Source organism: Gymnogyps californianus, chromosome 29 (assembly GCF_018139145.2).
Source record: "Gymnogyps californianus isolate 813 chromosome 29, ASM1813914v2, whole genome shotgun sequence".
Taxonomy (NCBI): domain Eukaryota; kingdom Metazoa; phylum Chordata; class Aves; order Accipitriformes; family Cathartidae; genus Gymnogyps; species Gymnogyps californianus.
Genome location: NC_059499.1, coordinates 102314 through 117975, shown reverse-complemented (window position 1 = coordinate 117975; position 15662 = coordinate 102314). Strand labels below are relative to the sequence as shown.

General features: G+C 51.8%; 1 protein-coding gene across 1 annotated transcript; it reads right to left on the bottom strand.

Moving 5' to 3' along the window:
- Nucleotides 1–92: 92 nt before the first annotated feature.
- On the bottom strand, nt 93–12232 carry LOC127026880 (EF-hand calcium-binding domain-containing protein 12-like). Its single transcript, XM_050912173.1, has 16 exons — nt 12130–12232; nt 11666–11727; nt 11131–11290; nt 9885–10141; nt 8975–9048; nt 8239–8333; nt 7203–7320; nt 6408–6516; nt 5861–6022; nt 4636–4905; nt 4312–4491; nt 3435–3588; nt 2722–2948; nt 1672–1885; nt 1001–1181; nt 93–255 (listed from the first exon to the last, which is right to left on the bottom strand). The coding sequence occupies exons 1-16, from the start codon at nt 12230–12232 to the stop codon at nt 93–95; spliced, it is 2529 nt and encodes an 842-aa protein (XP_050768130.1).
- Nucleotides 12233–15662: the final 3430 nt, after the last annotated feature.

The following is a 15662-nucleotide window of genomic DNA, read 5'->3' as shown; positions in this document are numbered from 1 at the left end:
GAAGAGCTTCAGGTGGCATGGGTCTTCTTGAAGGCAGTGTCTCTGGAGGCCAAGTGTCCTGGCTTGCTGAGGAGCAAGCTGCAGTCAGGGCACTAGAAGCCATGGTAGGCGGGCTTGGTTGGATGAACACAGCTGAACAAGGCGTGTGCCCTGTCATGCTGCTTTTCAGGAAAGTAAAGGCATAGCTTGTCCAGGAGATGACCTGGCCAGAAGTTATTGTCGCTTGACTTCTGCATCTTATTCCTCTGAAGATGCCTGTGAAAAAAAGGGGCGAAGGGGGGGGAAAGGAAGCAAAAAAAAAAAAAGTAAGAGAGAATACCACGCTTTACAGAAATAAAATGCTGGGCAGTTTCGCTGCTTCTCTTAGTAAGGGCAAAAGTGAGCCTGACAAGAACAAGCTATCCGGGCTTCCAGGCCCTGGGAAGCTCTGCGAGACCTGTGCAGACCGTGTCGGTCCTTATGAGACATGACTGACGCTGGAAATGCCAGCTTGCGAAGCTATCTTAAGAGCTGGTACATTGCCCATCACTGTAGTATCTAAACACTTTAACCGAGAGAGACAAAGAAGATTGTGCTCTGCTTTGCAATGTTTCTTTTTCTCTCCAAAAGCTTCTCCAGCCATCCAAAGCTGGGCTCTTCAGGATTGTCTTTCTTCCACAAGAATAAACATTCTCTGAGGGGATTTAAGACAAGTGTTGGGTTGGTCTGAGGAGTTTTGTCACCTCTAGTTCAGAGCACAGAGCTAGTCCCAGCTAGCCTGCAAGGCTCCTGCCAGGCACCGCAAACTGTTCGCCGGCACCACTGCAACCCAATGACTTAGCTAAAGCACAGGAGTGGCCATGTAGCCGAGAAGAGGATCTGCCTCCTCGCCGTTGCCCACTGCTCCCTTGCAGCATCCTAACGGTTGACTCCAATACCTCGGCACTGCCTCTGATGCCGTGGGGAGTGAGCACAGAGGGGTGATGCGCAGCAGGGCAGCAGGAGGGGACTGATCTTAAGCCCTCTTTGAACAAACCTATTTTCCGCCTCCTTGGCCTGGCTTCCAGCTGCAGTTCCTGATCTGGAGGTGCTCCCAGGTAATGGAGCATCAGCACCTCCTGTGCTGTAGTATCCTCCGGGCTGCCTGATCTTCCTTATGTCTTCTCCCACCTTGATGATCTTGTCTCCTGGATGCAGCAGGGCTGTTGGCAAAGCGCACAGAGAAAACAGTCACGCCTCACCCTGGATCAGGAGCCCCGTTTCAGCTCAGACGTTGTAGGCGTAGCAGTCTGCAGCTCAGCCACAGCCATGTCTGTTCCTGGCTATGGACTCGCTGACCCTGACCATGGTCTGACTTCCTGGCTTGACCCCGGACCTGCCCCATCCCCACGAACTTGCCTCCTGAGCTGCACTCTCGGTTGCACCTGGCTGCCATCCCAGGGGCAACGGGAGAGGGCCCTGGCTGATCTGCAGCACCCTTTGCTATCTCAGCCCTGCTCTGGCCCTGCTGCTGCTATTGCTGATCCTAACCGGCAGCGTCTGCCGTGGCCCTCCGAGGGCTGCAAACATGCTCCAGTGGCAGTGCCCCCTGACACCAGTCATGCTTCTGGGCTTGGGAAGCCATTAACTGGGAAGAGACACTAACTTGTCAGATTTAGGGCATTCACGTCAGGCCCTTGGTCTTTGCTTTACCTTTCTGCAGCGTTGGCTCGGTGATGTCAACGTTGCGCTCTGTGCACAGCTTGGAGCTCTTCAGATAGCTCATGAAGGCATTCCTGCGATAGCGGTCAACCAGTTCTCCCAAGTCAGCCTCTACAGTTGACGGCAGGCAGTGGTCATCAATGGGGCCATCCCCAGATCTCACCAGCCGGCACTTTTCTTTCTGTTCTATGGGGCTGTCTTTGTTCTGCAAGTAAAGAGCAGGTCCCGATCAGCATTCACTGGGGCCCTGGAGTTGCTGCATTCCCTTCCGAGAAGCTACAGGCAGGGATTCATCTCAAAAGTGTGCGCAAACAGGCGTCGGCACCCTGCGATGGGATCACAGGGACAGGCCCTCCTCTGGGAGTTCAATTCCCATCCAGAGCTGGGTCCTCAGAGAGCTACTCCCTGGAGGGCTTAGCAGAAGAGCAGCACACCGGGCACAGGTGCCTCAGATGGAAAAAGTCTTACAGTCACCTTCTCGTTTCTGATTGTGTCGGGGAGCCAGAGGCTCTCCCCATTGCTGGTGACTGGGGGGCAGCACGTTGGCAGGAGGAGGTAGCCCTGGATTCTGCCAGAGTTCATCCAACCCAAGATGCTCCAAAGAAAACCTCTGGGAGTGAGTGAGTGAATGAGTCACTGCTCTATTGCCCTTGGACTGTCTTGCACTGAGCCTCACAACTGAACAGGACAAAGTGCTTATCAGCACCTGAAGGGACAAATGGCAGTCTGGTGGACAGGTCGACTAGGTGATGAGAAGATGACTCCGTCCCCAGACATAGAAACTGCTTCAACTTCTCCTCCTCCTTCTTCTTCTTGCCAGTTACCCAGAAAAAGTGTTTCTCTCACCAGAGCGTTCAGAAGCCAAACGAATTGTTGGAGATGGCTCGTAGCACCTCAGCTGCAGGGCACCATGTGGTCAAAGAGAAGCTGAGACTCACAATAAGCCCTTGCCCTTTCCTTTACTGCTGCACTGTCCTCTAAACCACCCTACGTTCGCCAAGGCGTGCAGGTGTGCTTGTTCTCCTGCCACATACACAGTACCTTCTCCCACCGTCTCCTCTCTCTCATGAGTTTTCCAATCTCTTCCATTTCATCATAGCTCAGATGTCGTCGTTCTGGCTCGGTGTTGACTGGTGGAACTTCCAAGTGTATTAACTTTCTCTCGGGCTTGGTAGGAGCGTGAGGCTTCATCCCTTTGGCTGTGCCCCCAGCAGAAGGTGGACAAGTGGCAGTTTTGCAGGTGGCCTTCTGGAACTGAGCTTCTACACCTAGGACAGATTAAAACCCAACCAAACAAAAAGCCCAGAGAAGCCGCGTTAGAGCGCAGCAGAAAGGAACATCTGATCCATGTTTAAGACAAAGGGGTTTGGCATGTTGTGCTGATTGGAACTCCCAGCAGAGCTTACTAAAGAATAAGCTCTTCTGAATCGGTGTTTTCCAGCTGCCACCAACAGCTGGAGAAAGGGTCTGCTTTGGATGAGCTGGATGATGAACGCTAACAAACCAAATCCAGTCCAGGACGTTAAACCGCAGGGTTGAGACTTTGATCCCAGCCTGAAAGACTGGATACCCTGTCTCCTGCAACTGGGCTGATTATGGCATTGCACATCCCCCAGATCCTTCAGTTTTCCCTAGAAGGCTCCTTCTGGCCGCTCGGCCCTAGGACAATGGTCTCCAGAAGCCATATTCTGGACCCACTGAGGCATTCCCTGTCTGTGTAGAGATGCTTTCCCAAGCCAGTGCTCGCCTCTCACCTGTTTTGGTCTCTTGGGATTGTCCTTTCCTCATTTCCAGCCACTGCTTTTGACAGTCAATCAGATCTTTGGGGCTTATAAAATTCCCCGGTTTTGAGGAAGTCAAGAAGATGACCACGTCCTCCAGATCCTTCTCGCTGATGGGAACTTTGGTCTGGCAAGGAAAACAGAAGATGACAGTGGGATCACCAAAAGATCAAGGCTTGCCCCAGAGTGGGAGGGGCGAGCTTAGCTGTTGTTCCAGATGCTTTTGCAGGGAAGCATGGCACAAAGGCAACCTGCTGAGGTTGCCTTGGGTTTATCAAGCACTCACAACTTGACCCGTCTTCTGCTGCCCCCTGCAGAGCTCTCAGCTTTTGCTGTGCCAAACTTCCCATCCCCCTGGGTTTCAGGAAGGTTTCATTTTGGCTCGGACTAGAGTCTCAGTTAACATCTGAACTGCTAAAGCCTACTAAACCTGAACGTGCTCTTCACAGCTTTGTAACGCTGCGGCCTGTGGAAAGTGAAGCCCAGTGTGAGCCGTGCTGTGTGAACGTGTACTGAAAGGCAGCGCAGTGGGGAGATGTAGGAGCGTGGTGGGGGAAAGACCAAGTTTCAACACTGGGAAACCCGACAGCCACGTTACTGAGCAGTGACTGTCTTCCAAGCCTGTGAGGCAATGGGTTTCTTCAGTCCCTCCTGGGACTCACTCTCGGTGCCTCTCCACAGCTTTCCCTTCCCTTTGCCCTCCAGCTTTTCACAGGTTGTGGGAGCCACTCTCTGAGAGTAAGGCAAGTGAAAAAGCCCCTTGCTGAAGCTCGTCCATTTGCTCTGGGTTGGCATGCAGGAAAATAGGGCAGAGTTGCAGCAGTTCACTACTGTTCTGTTCCCTATGTACCTCCTTGATGACTTTAATGAAGTCTGCTCTCTGGATCTTCCTCCCGTCCATACCAGCCTTCTTGAATACGTCCACCATCCTCAGCTTCTTTTTGTGCAGGAGGTTATGCAGCGTGACAAGAGCCTGGGGGTATGGTGCACAAACAAGGGGAATGCTACCCTTCTTCCAGGGCTGGCTGCTCTTTGGCCGTGAGCACTGAAAAGGATTAGAAAAATACCCTGAGATCACCATTCTCCAGGATCGCCAGGCCCGTCCATGTGGCATCAGCTGGGGTAAAGCAGCGTCACTCTGCCGATGTGACAGCAGACACTATTTCCCTTGCACTTCTGTACTTACATCGGGGCTGTCGCTCACGGCTGATTTGACAGCAGCCCTCCTGTCTGCCCTGCGTGCCTTTAGTCTTTGCCAGAATCTTTCTTCTTGATTGCTGAGGGAAGGTTTTTGAGTCAGCCATTTTTCCACGTCCCCGAAGCTTTCCAGCTCGGTTCGAAACTGCCTCCTCGCCTCAGTCCAAGCCTCCACTGTTTGTAGACCCTCTTCTGTATCAGAGGTGGTCTCTGGGGAGCTGAGGCTACCTTCTTCCTCCTGGGGCAGCTGCAAGACAGACCAAGGACAGAAATCTGTGGCCCAGGTTGGTTTCAAAAAGGGAGAAGCTGGTCCTGCCACAGGTGGAGCAAAACTAATGTGACGCCTGGATTTGGATGGCCCACACCTACTTGCTTTCAGTTTAAAGGCAAAAGTTGGGTACATATTTCTCCGATGGCGTCACCGGAAACCATGCTCCGAGACCACTTCTGGCTTGACGTTAGTCAAACCCTCGATCACATCCTCGCTGCTCACGCTGGTGCTTTACACGACAAGAGATGCGCTTCTTGCAGAATCGAGAGTTGGGGTCAGGTGGGTATGGTGGTTTCCAAAACCAGCAGCAAGCCCACCACAGAACAGTATGGAAACGTGCATGGTAGGACGTGGTCAAAAGTGGCGGCCTCCGTGCCTGTAGTGGGCAGGGGCCTCCGGTTCTGACGTGCTTCTGGCTGAACTGGGAGGGCTGGGGTGGGGTGGAGACAGGGCCATCAGCCAACAGAGCAGCACGGAAACCGGTGGGTCCTGCCATTTCACCAAATGCTGGCTCCCTGCCACCAAGGAGCAGCTGAAATAACGTCGGCCATTTTGCTTACGAAGAACGGCCGGAGTGCTCTCCACGCTACTTGGAGAGACAGCTCTCCCCCTCCACACCGCCGGCTGGAGCTGGCTCAAGCCATGTGACTGGGAGAGATCCTGCTCGAGCTCCAGAGCCGGTGCCTGGGCAGAGGTGGCCTCCTTTCCAGGGACGGAGCAGGCCCACTGATGCCCTCAGCCTGGCCGGCTGCTCGTTTTGCCCCTTGGCCTCTACTGGCAATTCCTCCCTCACAGCAGTGAGCAGGCGAGAATGAAAACCCCAGCCGCCCGCCCTGCTCTTTGGAGGGAGCAATGCTGCTGGGACTTGGAGACCTTCCCAACTCAGTGCCACCCTAACCAGAAAAAGGCTGCTCTGTTGATACTCCCATACCTGGGCCCTCTGCATCTTGTCGCTTTCTCTCCCAGCTTGCTGTTGAGGCAGTTCTGGCAAGATGACCCTTCCTGCTTTGCTGTTCTCTTCTATCTCCTTCCTTTTGGCCATGGATGCCTCCAGTTTTCTCCTGCCGTTCAGCCCAAATACAGACTGTCCTTTCTACAGGAACCCAGAAATGCAATACCAGCGGTTAGTCTCATCTGTCTTGTCTTTTTTTTTTACCTAATGCTCTTCTCTCTCTCATCTTCCCTTTTTTTCCAGTTTCTGTCGACATGCAGTTCCTACAGATGCAACCAGAAAGCCCTTCTGTTACGACCAATGAACTAAGTCATCAGAGAGCTACTTTTTGAAAAGGGCTACAGTTCCTTTTCGGAGATGAACGATACCCAAAATAGGTAATTGAATGGGAAGATGAGCCACAGTAAGAGATCTACTCAGAATTGGTATCTGCACGTTTTTTTATGTAGCTGTTTCTCCTAAGATATCCCCACTTGATTTTCTACAATCAAGTGACACAACAGTTGTCTCGATCCACATTACGTACCTGTCCCGTCTGCCTGCGTTCTTCAGAAAGAGGCAATGGCAATTCAGGGCTCTCGAAAGGAGTTTCTTTGGGCTGCCTTCCTTCTGTGCCTGCACCTTTTGACAACAGTCTGAAAATACACAGCGGGGTGAGTTGGTGTGAGTGCAGGAAGAGTTTCTTCTCCATCCTGTGCTCACGCTGCTCACCTGCTTCGGCAGCAGAGCAAGCTTCTTCGCCCAATTGTCTTCCCCTCCAGGGAGACAGGGATAACCCTGAGCTGTAACGCTCAGATGTGCCACCAAGGAAATCAAGGAGATGAGCTTTTTCCATAAGGAAGGCTCTGGGACACGCAGCCTGATGCAGCCCTCTTGATGCGACAACGAGCGGATTTGCATCCTGTGCGAGGACAGGCACCTGGAGATACTGGTATCCCTCTCCTGGCCGTTACACTAAGCACTGCAAAGCAGTCCCAAATACCGTGGGACTTCCCATCCAGCAAGGAAATGCCCTGTGTGGTGACGTGTGTTAACAGCCCTTCTGAGTTAACAGAAACACTGGGTCCAAAGGAAACAGGGAAACAGGTTTCTCAGAGAGCTTGGGCAGTCTCCGTCCCTGAAGGCTTTGAAGACAAGACTGGATAAAGTCCTGAGCAACCTGGTCTGACCTCAGCTCATAGCTGACTCTGCTTGGAGCACCCGGTTGGACTAGGACCTCCCGAGAGCCCTTCCAACCTCCATTATTGTATGAGCCTATAACACATGCCGCACAAGCACTAGAACACAAGGCCACTCTAATCGAGTCCTTTCAGAGTCTCACCTGCCAGGAAGGCCTTGTCCCTCCATTTTCTCCTGTGCTTCTTCCTCCATCTCAGCTCTGGCTAAGCGGTCTGTAGAAACGCCCCTTCGCAGGCGGCGTAATGTGTGACAAACAGCCTCTGCAAGCACGAAAGGAGAAAACCTCTTAGAACAGGCAGGAGGAGGCACGGATCTGCTCTGCAATGTTAGACGCTGTTTGAGGCCTCACTGAGATTCCTTCTGCGACCTCTTTTCTCGGAGGGAGATCTTAAGCCCTTCCTGACACCAGCCCTTGATCCTGTTCAACTCTCGACAGCCACATTATTCTCTTTGGTGTGAGTTTTCTCCTGCTGCGGCTAGTCCTTCCTCTGCACAGCGGCTTTCGCAGGGAGACAGGTCTTGGCGCTTCACAATCTCTTTTGGGGGAACAATTTCTTGGCGTTGCATATGTGTTTGGTATACAAGAACTTGCTATCGTGGCGCATTCAACTCAAACACGTTATAGCTCTGATGTTGCTGATGAATTTAGGTCGAGGAGCTAGACTTCCCAGCTTTAAAGGAGAAGTGAGGTCTCGGCACAGCTTAGCAACCTTTGCAGAGTTGTTCTCTACGTGATTTTTCTCATCGAATCACGCCACGGTGATTCCAAGAGATACACCAACCCGCCAGTCTCCCACAACTCAAGGCAGAGTTGGTGATTCACAGTGCTGATGGACTTCCTCAAACATTTACTCCCTCCTGCACAAACAAGCTCCTAAAATGGAAGAGGTATACTCCAGGGCATGGAGTGCAGGGGCAAAACATACTTCAGCACCGTCAACTGCAGTTGGTGGTGCTGAGCCCTCCTGGGATCTTGTGCCAAAGCGAGTCCCTTGAGATTTACCAGGAGGGGTAAACAGAGGCACACAGAGTGCCTCTACCATCCCAGGCATCTATTGAGGCCTGGGCCTTCAGCACCCACCAGGAATGAAGACAGGCAAACGCACAAACCTCTGCCAGGAATCAGTCACTCTTATTCCCATCACATTCCCATGCACTCCCATTCCCATGTGCATTACCTCTTATCCCCATGCGGCTCAAAACACTGTCGAATTCTGTACATATCTCTTCGGCTGTGAGAGAAGCTCTCCGAGGCACTGTCCTAATCTCAAACCTGGAAATAGGAAGAAAGCAGCATTCTGAGAAAAGGGCTGCTTTGCCAGATTAATGTCAAGGTATCTCTACGGAGTCACCCTCACGTCCGAGGCCATTAAGGGAACCACCGAGCAGCGCTGGCCTCAGGAACGGTTCAGCGGCCCCTCGCTAGACAGAGGTGTTGGGTTTTTGCCTCAGTCCTCCTGTGCCATCTTGACCCAAGAAGGCATTTCAGAGATACTTTGATTCACGTGAGTTTCACAGAAGGCACGGAAACGTCACAGACAGAGGACTTGCACGCATCCGGTCTTTGATCCACCCTCTAAGAGAAGCTTTCCGTGTTATATTCAAAACAACGGAAATATTAGGATCTTATTTCTGTTCAATGTTTGGGCAGTCTCTACCAATGGAAAGAGAATGAGCAGATGAAACGTTAAGGAGGGTTGCCTAAATTCCTCTGCCTAGCGAATCAGTTCCCTCTGATGGGAGTCCTGGTAAAATCCAAACCACAATCAGTAGCTGGAGGATGCATAACTGCAGACTAAGCAAAAGCAAGGATGACATTAACTGCAAACCAGTAACTGGACCGAGCGCTACCAAACATGAGCTGAGCACATCTGCGCTTGGTCAGACAAGGGCTGCAGAAACAAATATACTCACTGTGGAAACTGGTGGACACGGCCAAAATGGCTCGGAGAGAGCGCAACGTCTTTGTCCGATACGACCCATTTCTTCTGCAACAGGGACAGAAACATCTGACGTGACTCCAGGGAAATGAACTCAATGTTCACAACAGCCTTTCCATAGCTCCAAGAATTAGCGGCCTCTCAGCAAACGTCTGGCCAAGTGCCTCAGCCCCTTGCTAAAACAAGCTGCACAGCGTATCATCTGCTAGGGCGAGAAACGTTGCCAGCCTTTTTGCAAGGACAAGAGTTGACGGTGTCAGGCAGGAGACTCCTTGTTTACCAGGGAAGAAGTCCATGGAGGCAAACACAAGGGAAGGCCCATTGCGAACCTGGGTTCCTGGCTGCTGGCTCCAGTGTGGTGGCTTGCTTTAACTATTGCTGAGCCAAGAGCAAATGGTTCCAAGCGGGTTTTATCCCCAGAGTCCTTCCAAAGACTTCCAAAGAGTCTGCATGCCTCTGCAGCGTGGAGGAACCCAGCCACGGGCTCCTTCTCTTCCGTCAGGCCAGGAGAACTGCACCAGCAGCGTGCCAGCAGCCATGAGGGGCTATCTCAGCGAGGCCTTGGTGTCTCTGCGCCTCAGCCTCATGTCCAGAGCATGGGGTGAACATCATCACCCCTGCCATTGCTTTGGCCTTTTTCCTATTTATGGCAAGGCCCTTCCAGGGCTTTCGCTTGCCCAGCCAAAGTAGTACTGTGTACCTTCCCAGCAGCCTTGAACCACAGCAAATCAACGAAAGAAACTGCAGAAAGCTTTCACTGCTACACACCGTGCCTAGCCCAAGTGACCCAGCAGGCTACAGCTGGCCAGCAGGGCTCAGTTCCCCGGTCCTTTGATGGAATGTCAACCCCCCTCTAAGTAGCACTGAAAAAACAATAAACTTACAGCGAGCAACTTCTGTACCACGTATGTCGACCTGTTGAGGCTTATTAAAAAGTCTTCGCAAAATGCCATTGTCACTTCTGTTCCCCGGATAGCAAGAGTGCCAACATCCTTTAAAATGAAGTCCGTGTCTTCTCTGTTTGTTAGGATGAAGTAGAAAAAGTTCAGGGTCTCCTGCATACAGTTCTGCACGACTTCCTCGGAATACGGGGCATCCGAGTGGATCTTCTTGTAGTTCACCGACACTTTCTTAATCTCGCCTGGAAAAGAGGAGGAAGACTGTAACTCAGACAGCTCCCTGAGCAGACTCCAATGAAGTGCCAGCAGCTCCCAGGTAAAATACATTGCTATAGCACTGTCTGGTGTAACCACCCGGTACAGCTCCTTGAAGGAGCTGATGTAGGCCCCTCCTCAAGTTAAGGTCCGATCACTCCGTTAGCGGATGTGCCAAGCTGCAGCCGTGATCCCCTCAACGGAATAAGGAACCAAGGGCCTCGGCCATCTGTGTCCAAGGACCTCAGCCATCTGTGTCCACACTGCGCAGGAGGGCAGGACAAGGTGGGAAGAATGGGGCTGGTTCCCACGGGAAGAGCGGAGGGTGCCGGGCCATGGAGCTGAGCCCACACGTAGCGCACGCGTGGTCTGGCGAGACTTGGATATGAACACAAACCAGCAAGCTCTTAGTGCTGCACAGGCCCCATCGATGGCACAGTGTACATACAGCAGCGGCAGCAATGGTCAGAAGCGGCAGCAAATCTGGCCATCGGCAGGTTTCTGTGCTAGCTATCATTTCCATCTCTCGTTCGAGGCTCTCTACAGCTGACTTTGACCCACTTCTCTGCATAAAAGCAGCGCCGAGGGCCTGTGGCCGTTTGCCTTGCCCGGCGCGGGGCAAGAACAAAGCATCAGCATCATCTCAACAGCTTTATGGTGAACAGTTCCAATAAAGGACCATCAGCCAGCAGGCATCCTACAAATCAATAAATGTGGCTGGCACGAAGCCCGTTGCTCAAGCAGATCATGGAGAGATGGTCTAACTTTGGACAGCCTTAATAAAAACTAGTCCAAAAGAAATGGCCCCTTTCTAGGCAGTGCTGCGTGGTGGGCTGTTTGTGTCATCCCATGGAGGTTTTCCTCCGGGCCTTCTGAAGGCCTCTGATGTGTCCATCGTCGCATCTAAACAGCAAGCAGCATAAACCCCAAATAGATGGACATAGGGAAAACCAAAGAATTTCTTTGCTCTTCTTACCAGGAAGAGGTACAGAAGCATGTTGCAGCTCACGGATCCGTGCAACAGTCCTGGACAGCGAAAACACGGGTCTCTGAAATGCGAGCACCTCGCCATTTTCCGAAGAGAGCCATTTTTGAATATGAAATGTCCCCAGTCCCGTTATGCTGACAGCCTGAGGCTGGAAAAAGAAGAGAAGGGCAAGCATTTGTAAGTTGAAGACCAGAGTGAGGACTTAGGAGAGCTTGCAAGGGGGGTGCCTTGTGCCCTGCCGACTCCTGGTGCAGAACGCTTTTGCACACCTCAACCCGACTTTTACTTCTGTCTTTATATATTGCGTAGATATATAATATATATTTTATGTTACTTTTTTTTTTTTTTAATTATTTATTTATTTTATGTCTCTCCAGTTATGGAGGAGCTGGTCTTTGGCACATTTGTGGCAAATCTGTAAATCAGAATGCAGTTCTGGGAAGAAGAACAGCACTTGCTGGCACAGGGCTGCCGGGACCCCTGAAGCCATCTGGGGGAGGGGAGGGGTAGGGTGGGATCCCACCTTTCTCTGCAGAAGCTGTTGCCGAACGTGCTTAGACACGCTGCTCCAAATAGCAACGACATCTGGAAAGCAAGGGAAAGACACGTCAAGCTCTAAGTCGGCCAGCTCACGTCCCATCAGCACATCTGTAGACAAGGAGACGGCGGATGCAAGTGTGCTTCAACAAGCCTCACAGAATAAATCCATCTGTGAGACGGGCCGACTCTTTGACTGGCCTCGGCCTTCTTCCAACAGGACACGTTTCCCTTCAGAGCCAGATCCCTGAGTGTGACCCGCTGCCGAGGGAAACCCGTCCATGGGACTTCCCCCACGGCAAGGGGAGGGCGCTGTGTGCACCGGACTCTGCGGGGCTGAGGGTGTCCCTAGGGGCCTCCCCTACAGGGACGAACCCCACTTCCCACAACGATTCGTGCCGCTCATCTCGTCTGCAGCGATGCTCGTCAGAGAGCTCCCAAAGGCCTTACCGCTGACGGAAAGCTTCTTGAGGGTGGGAAACGTGACCGCGCTGGAGCCGCCAGTCTTGCTGCAGAGCTCGATGTTGGTGACCAGCGCTTCCAGGTTTGTCATGTTCTTGCTTTGGGTCAGCAGGCGAGGCTGGCGGGGGAAGGATTCTGGTGTCTCCTACTGGGAAACACCCCCTCTCCGACGTCCTCGCCTGTGCTTCACCAAACAGCTCCCGCACTGTCCCACCGCCTCCCTTTGTCCTCTGCGTTTCTGAGGTACAGGAGAGACTTCTCACATCCCCTGGATCCAAGGGCTCGCAGAGGCCTCGCAGGGAAGTGAAGGGAGGGTCTGGGGCGCGGGGTTATGATGGGGAGGGGCTCTGTGACACGGGCTTGGCGTCACAGAGGGACGCCCCCCCATCACCCCCATGCCCGCTGACCCGGCCAGGCTTGGTCCTGCAGTGAGAAGGGGGCTGCTCCCTAAAACAGCGTTGAGTTTTCGTGGCGGGGTTTGGTAGTGGGGGGGGGACTGCAAGGGTGGCTCCTGTCGGAAGCTGCTAGAGGCTTCCCCGGCTCCAAGTCAGACCCGCCTCTGGCCAAGGCTGAGCCAGTCAGCGATGGTGGTAGCGCCTCTGTGATAACATATTTAAGAAGGGGAAAGAAGACTGCTGAAAAAAAGACCTGCAGCGGAGAGAGGAGTGGGATGTGAGAGAAACAACTCTGCAGACCCCGAGGTCAGTGACGAAGGAGAGGGAGGAGGTGCGCCGGAGCAGAGGTTCCCCTGCAGCCCGTGAAGGACCCCACACCGGAGCAGGTGGCCGGGCCCGAAGAAGGCCGTGACTTCATGGGAAAGCCCACGCTGGAGCAGTTTGTGGAGGACTGCAGCCCGTGCAATGGACTCGCGTTGGAGAAGCTCGTGGAGGGCTGACCCCCGTGGGAGGGACCCCACGCTGGAGCAGGGGAAGAGTGTGAGGAGTCCTTCCCCCGAGGAGGAAGGAGCGGCAGAAACGACGTGTGATGAACTGACCGCAACCCCCATTCCCGTCCCCCTGTGCCACTGGTGTGGGAGGAGGTAGAGGAATCGGGAGCAAAGCTGAGCCCGAGAAGAAAGGAGGGGTGGGGGGAAGGTGTGTTTATAAGATATGGTTCTATTTCTCATTATCCTACTCTGATTTGATTGGTAACAAATTAAATTGATTGCTTTTCCCCATATCGAATCTCTTTTGCCTGTGACCACAATTGGTGAGTGATCCTTGCCTGTCCTTGTCTTGACTCACGAGCCTTTTCATTTTATTTCCTCCTCCCCATCCCACCGGGCGGGAGGAGTGAGCGAGCGGCTGCGTGGTGCTTTGTTGCTGGCTGGGCCTAAACCACAACAAACACATACCCCATCCTCACTCCCCGAGGAGGCTGTGGGGCAGGGAGAGCCTCCAAGATGTCACCAAATGATGAAAACGGGGACGTAGAATCACACAATCACGGACTGGTTGAGGTTGGAAGGGAGCTCTGGAGGTCATCTGGCCCAATCCCCCTGCTCAAGAAGGGACATCTCTTTTTTTCCGAGTAAAACTGTGGTGCCTACAGTCATAAATGACATCCCATTTTCCTCCCTCCAGTTCAGTACTGAGTATTGTGACCATCACACAGATACCACTTTATCTCTGTGCATTGTTGGAATGTAGACTTTCTTTGAAGAATTAAAGATCAGTTTCACTGTCTGAAAATCCTGTATGTGGTATCTGGAGGCAGGAATAGGTGCCAGAGGCAATTCCAGCTGGCCTGGCTCTAGCTGGTTCTCTGTCATCTGGTGGTGCTCCCACAAGTAGGTACCTCTCACAAAATGGTTCCGCTCCCTTTTCCTACACCCCAGCTGTTTGATGCTCAAATTTGCCCGCTTGCTGTCCCTGGTAGCTGTGCCATAGTATGCTTGCCCATGGCATGGTGAATTCTTCTTGCTAAAAAAGCAGGACAGAAACATTTCCTTGGGAAAGGGATGGTGTTTCAAGGGCCTCCCCAGGTTGGAAACCTCTCACAAACCATGTTCCCCTCCCACACCTTCAGCTTGAGTATATGCTCTTTATTTAGTACATTTACTTTATCCAGAAGCGGGGCCGAGATCCCCTGAGCTGACTGAGGGATCCCAAAGCTGTGCACACATCTCCTGCTGCTTGGAGAAGAGCTTCAGGTGGAGTCGGTCTCCTTGAAGGCAGTGTCTCTGGAGGCCAAGTGTCCTGGCCTCCCATCGTCCCACTGCGGCCCTCGCCCTGGCTGGCTGCTCTTTATTTTTGTTTCTGATTTGGGAATGGAGGATATGGAACGTCCCACTGCTGCCAAAAGTGTGGGGAGGGAAAGTAGCCGCTGTCAGTGGTTTCCCATTGATGGAAGTTTTGGTGATAATGACACCAAACTACAGACGCCGGCACTGGCACTTCCAGCTGCCACCGTGTCACCAAACGTGACAAAAGAACTTATCAACACCAATGTGATGCAGATAAGCAGGCACTCCTTTAATTCAGCACTGGGAACACGGGGGATAACTCCACCAAACCATGTTCGCCTTCACATCAAAATCCATCACTTTTTATACACGAGATGTTAACATATTTAATCATTCAATACATATTCATTGTTATTCTATTAAATGATTGGTTAAAATTTCTTCGCCTACCATGCAAATTACTACGCATGCCCACTATGATTTTTGAGACCTGTAGTTCCTTAACCTTTTGGGTCGGTGGGTTTCTTGAGTTGGTGGTCTACGAGTCGGTGGTCGTGATCTCCCCCCGCCAGAATCACCTTTCCCTTAAGTTCACTTAAACTTGGCAACACTAAGCGGTCCTTCATGGGTCGTTAACAAAGCAGACTATCATTCACTTTGGTTTCTACTCTGAGACAGCTTCACAATGCCATATGTTGGTAGGGTCGCTGATGCTTCAAGTCTCGCATCGTTCCTACCTTAATAGCCTCATTGTTTCTAGTATTTCATTGTTTTAGGCACTTCACAACCCCTTCTCTGATAGGTAATATGCTCACTATTAAATTTAACTTTTATTAGGATTATTTTATTAGTTATATATATACACCTTATCAATATTCTTACCCTAAAACAATCATTGGTCATTTTCATTTAACTCTACTGATTGGAATCCTTGATATTTAAATCAAGATGGGAAGGGTAAGGGGATTTCCAAACAGCATAGCTGGTCCCCATGACAATCTCCTTAGTTTCTTAAAACAAAACAAAAAGCCAATTGCTTCAAACTTAACAAACCTATGCTTTATAACTCTTCTATATATGTAGAATCAAATTTTGATTATATTATCATTATTTTATCAGATTAATTCACAACAACTGCACCCACACAGCCTGGGATCAAGCGCAGAGCTTGCCTCAAACAGGGAGGTAAAACCAATTCTGAAGGAAAAAGGTCTTCAGGTATAAACTGTTGGTCGAGACTGCAACCTCACTAAAACCTTTTCTTTAGGCGTAAATTACGTCGACATAAGGCCCACAGGCTGGCTTAAAAATGCTTTAGTGACCACCAGCTGCTGTG

Excerpts from the sequence above, each read along its gene's own strand:
- LOC127026880 (XM_050912173.1), bottom strand. The coding sequence starts at position 12,232 with ATGACAAACCTGGAAGCGCTGGTCACCAACATCGAGCTCTGCAGCAAG. Across the intron at positions 7,321-8,238 it reads GAGCCGCATGGGGATAAGAG|AGGCTGTTTGTCACACATTA; the intron begins GTAATGCACATG and ends TCGTGCTTGCAG. Across the intron at positions 3,589-4,311 it reads TCATTAAAGTCATCAAGGAG|ACCAAAGTTCCCATCAGCGA; the intron begins GTACATAGGGAA and ends TTTCCTTGCCAG.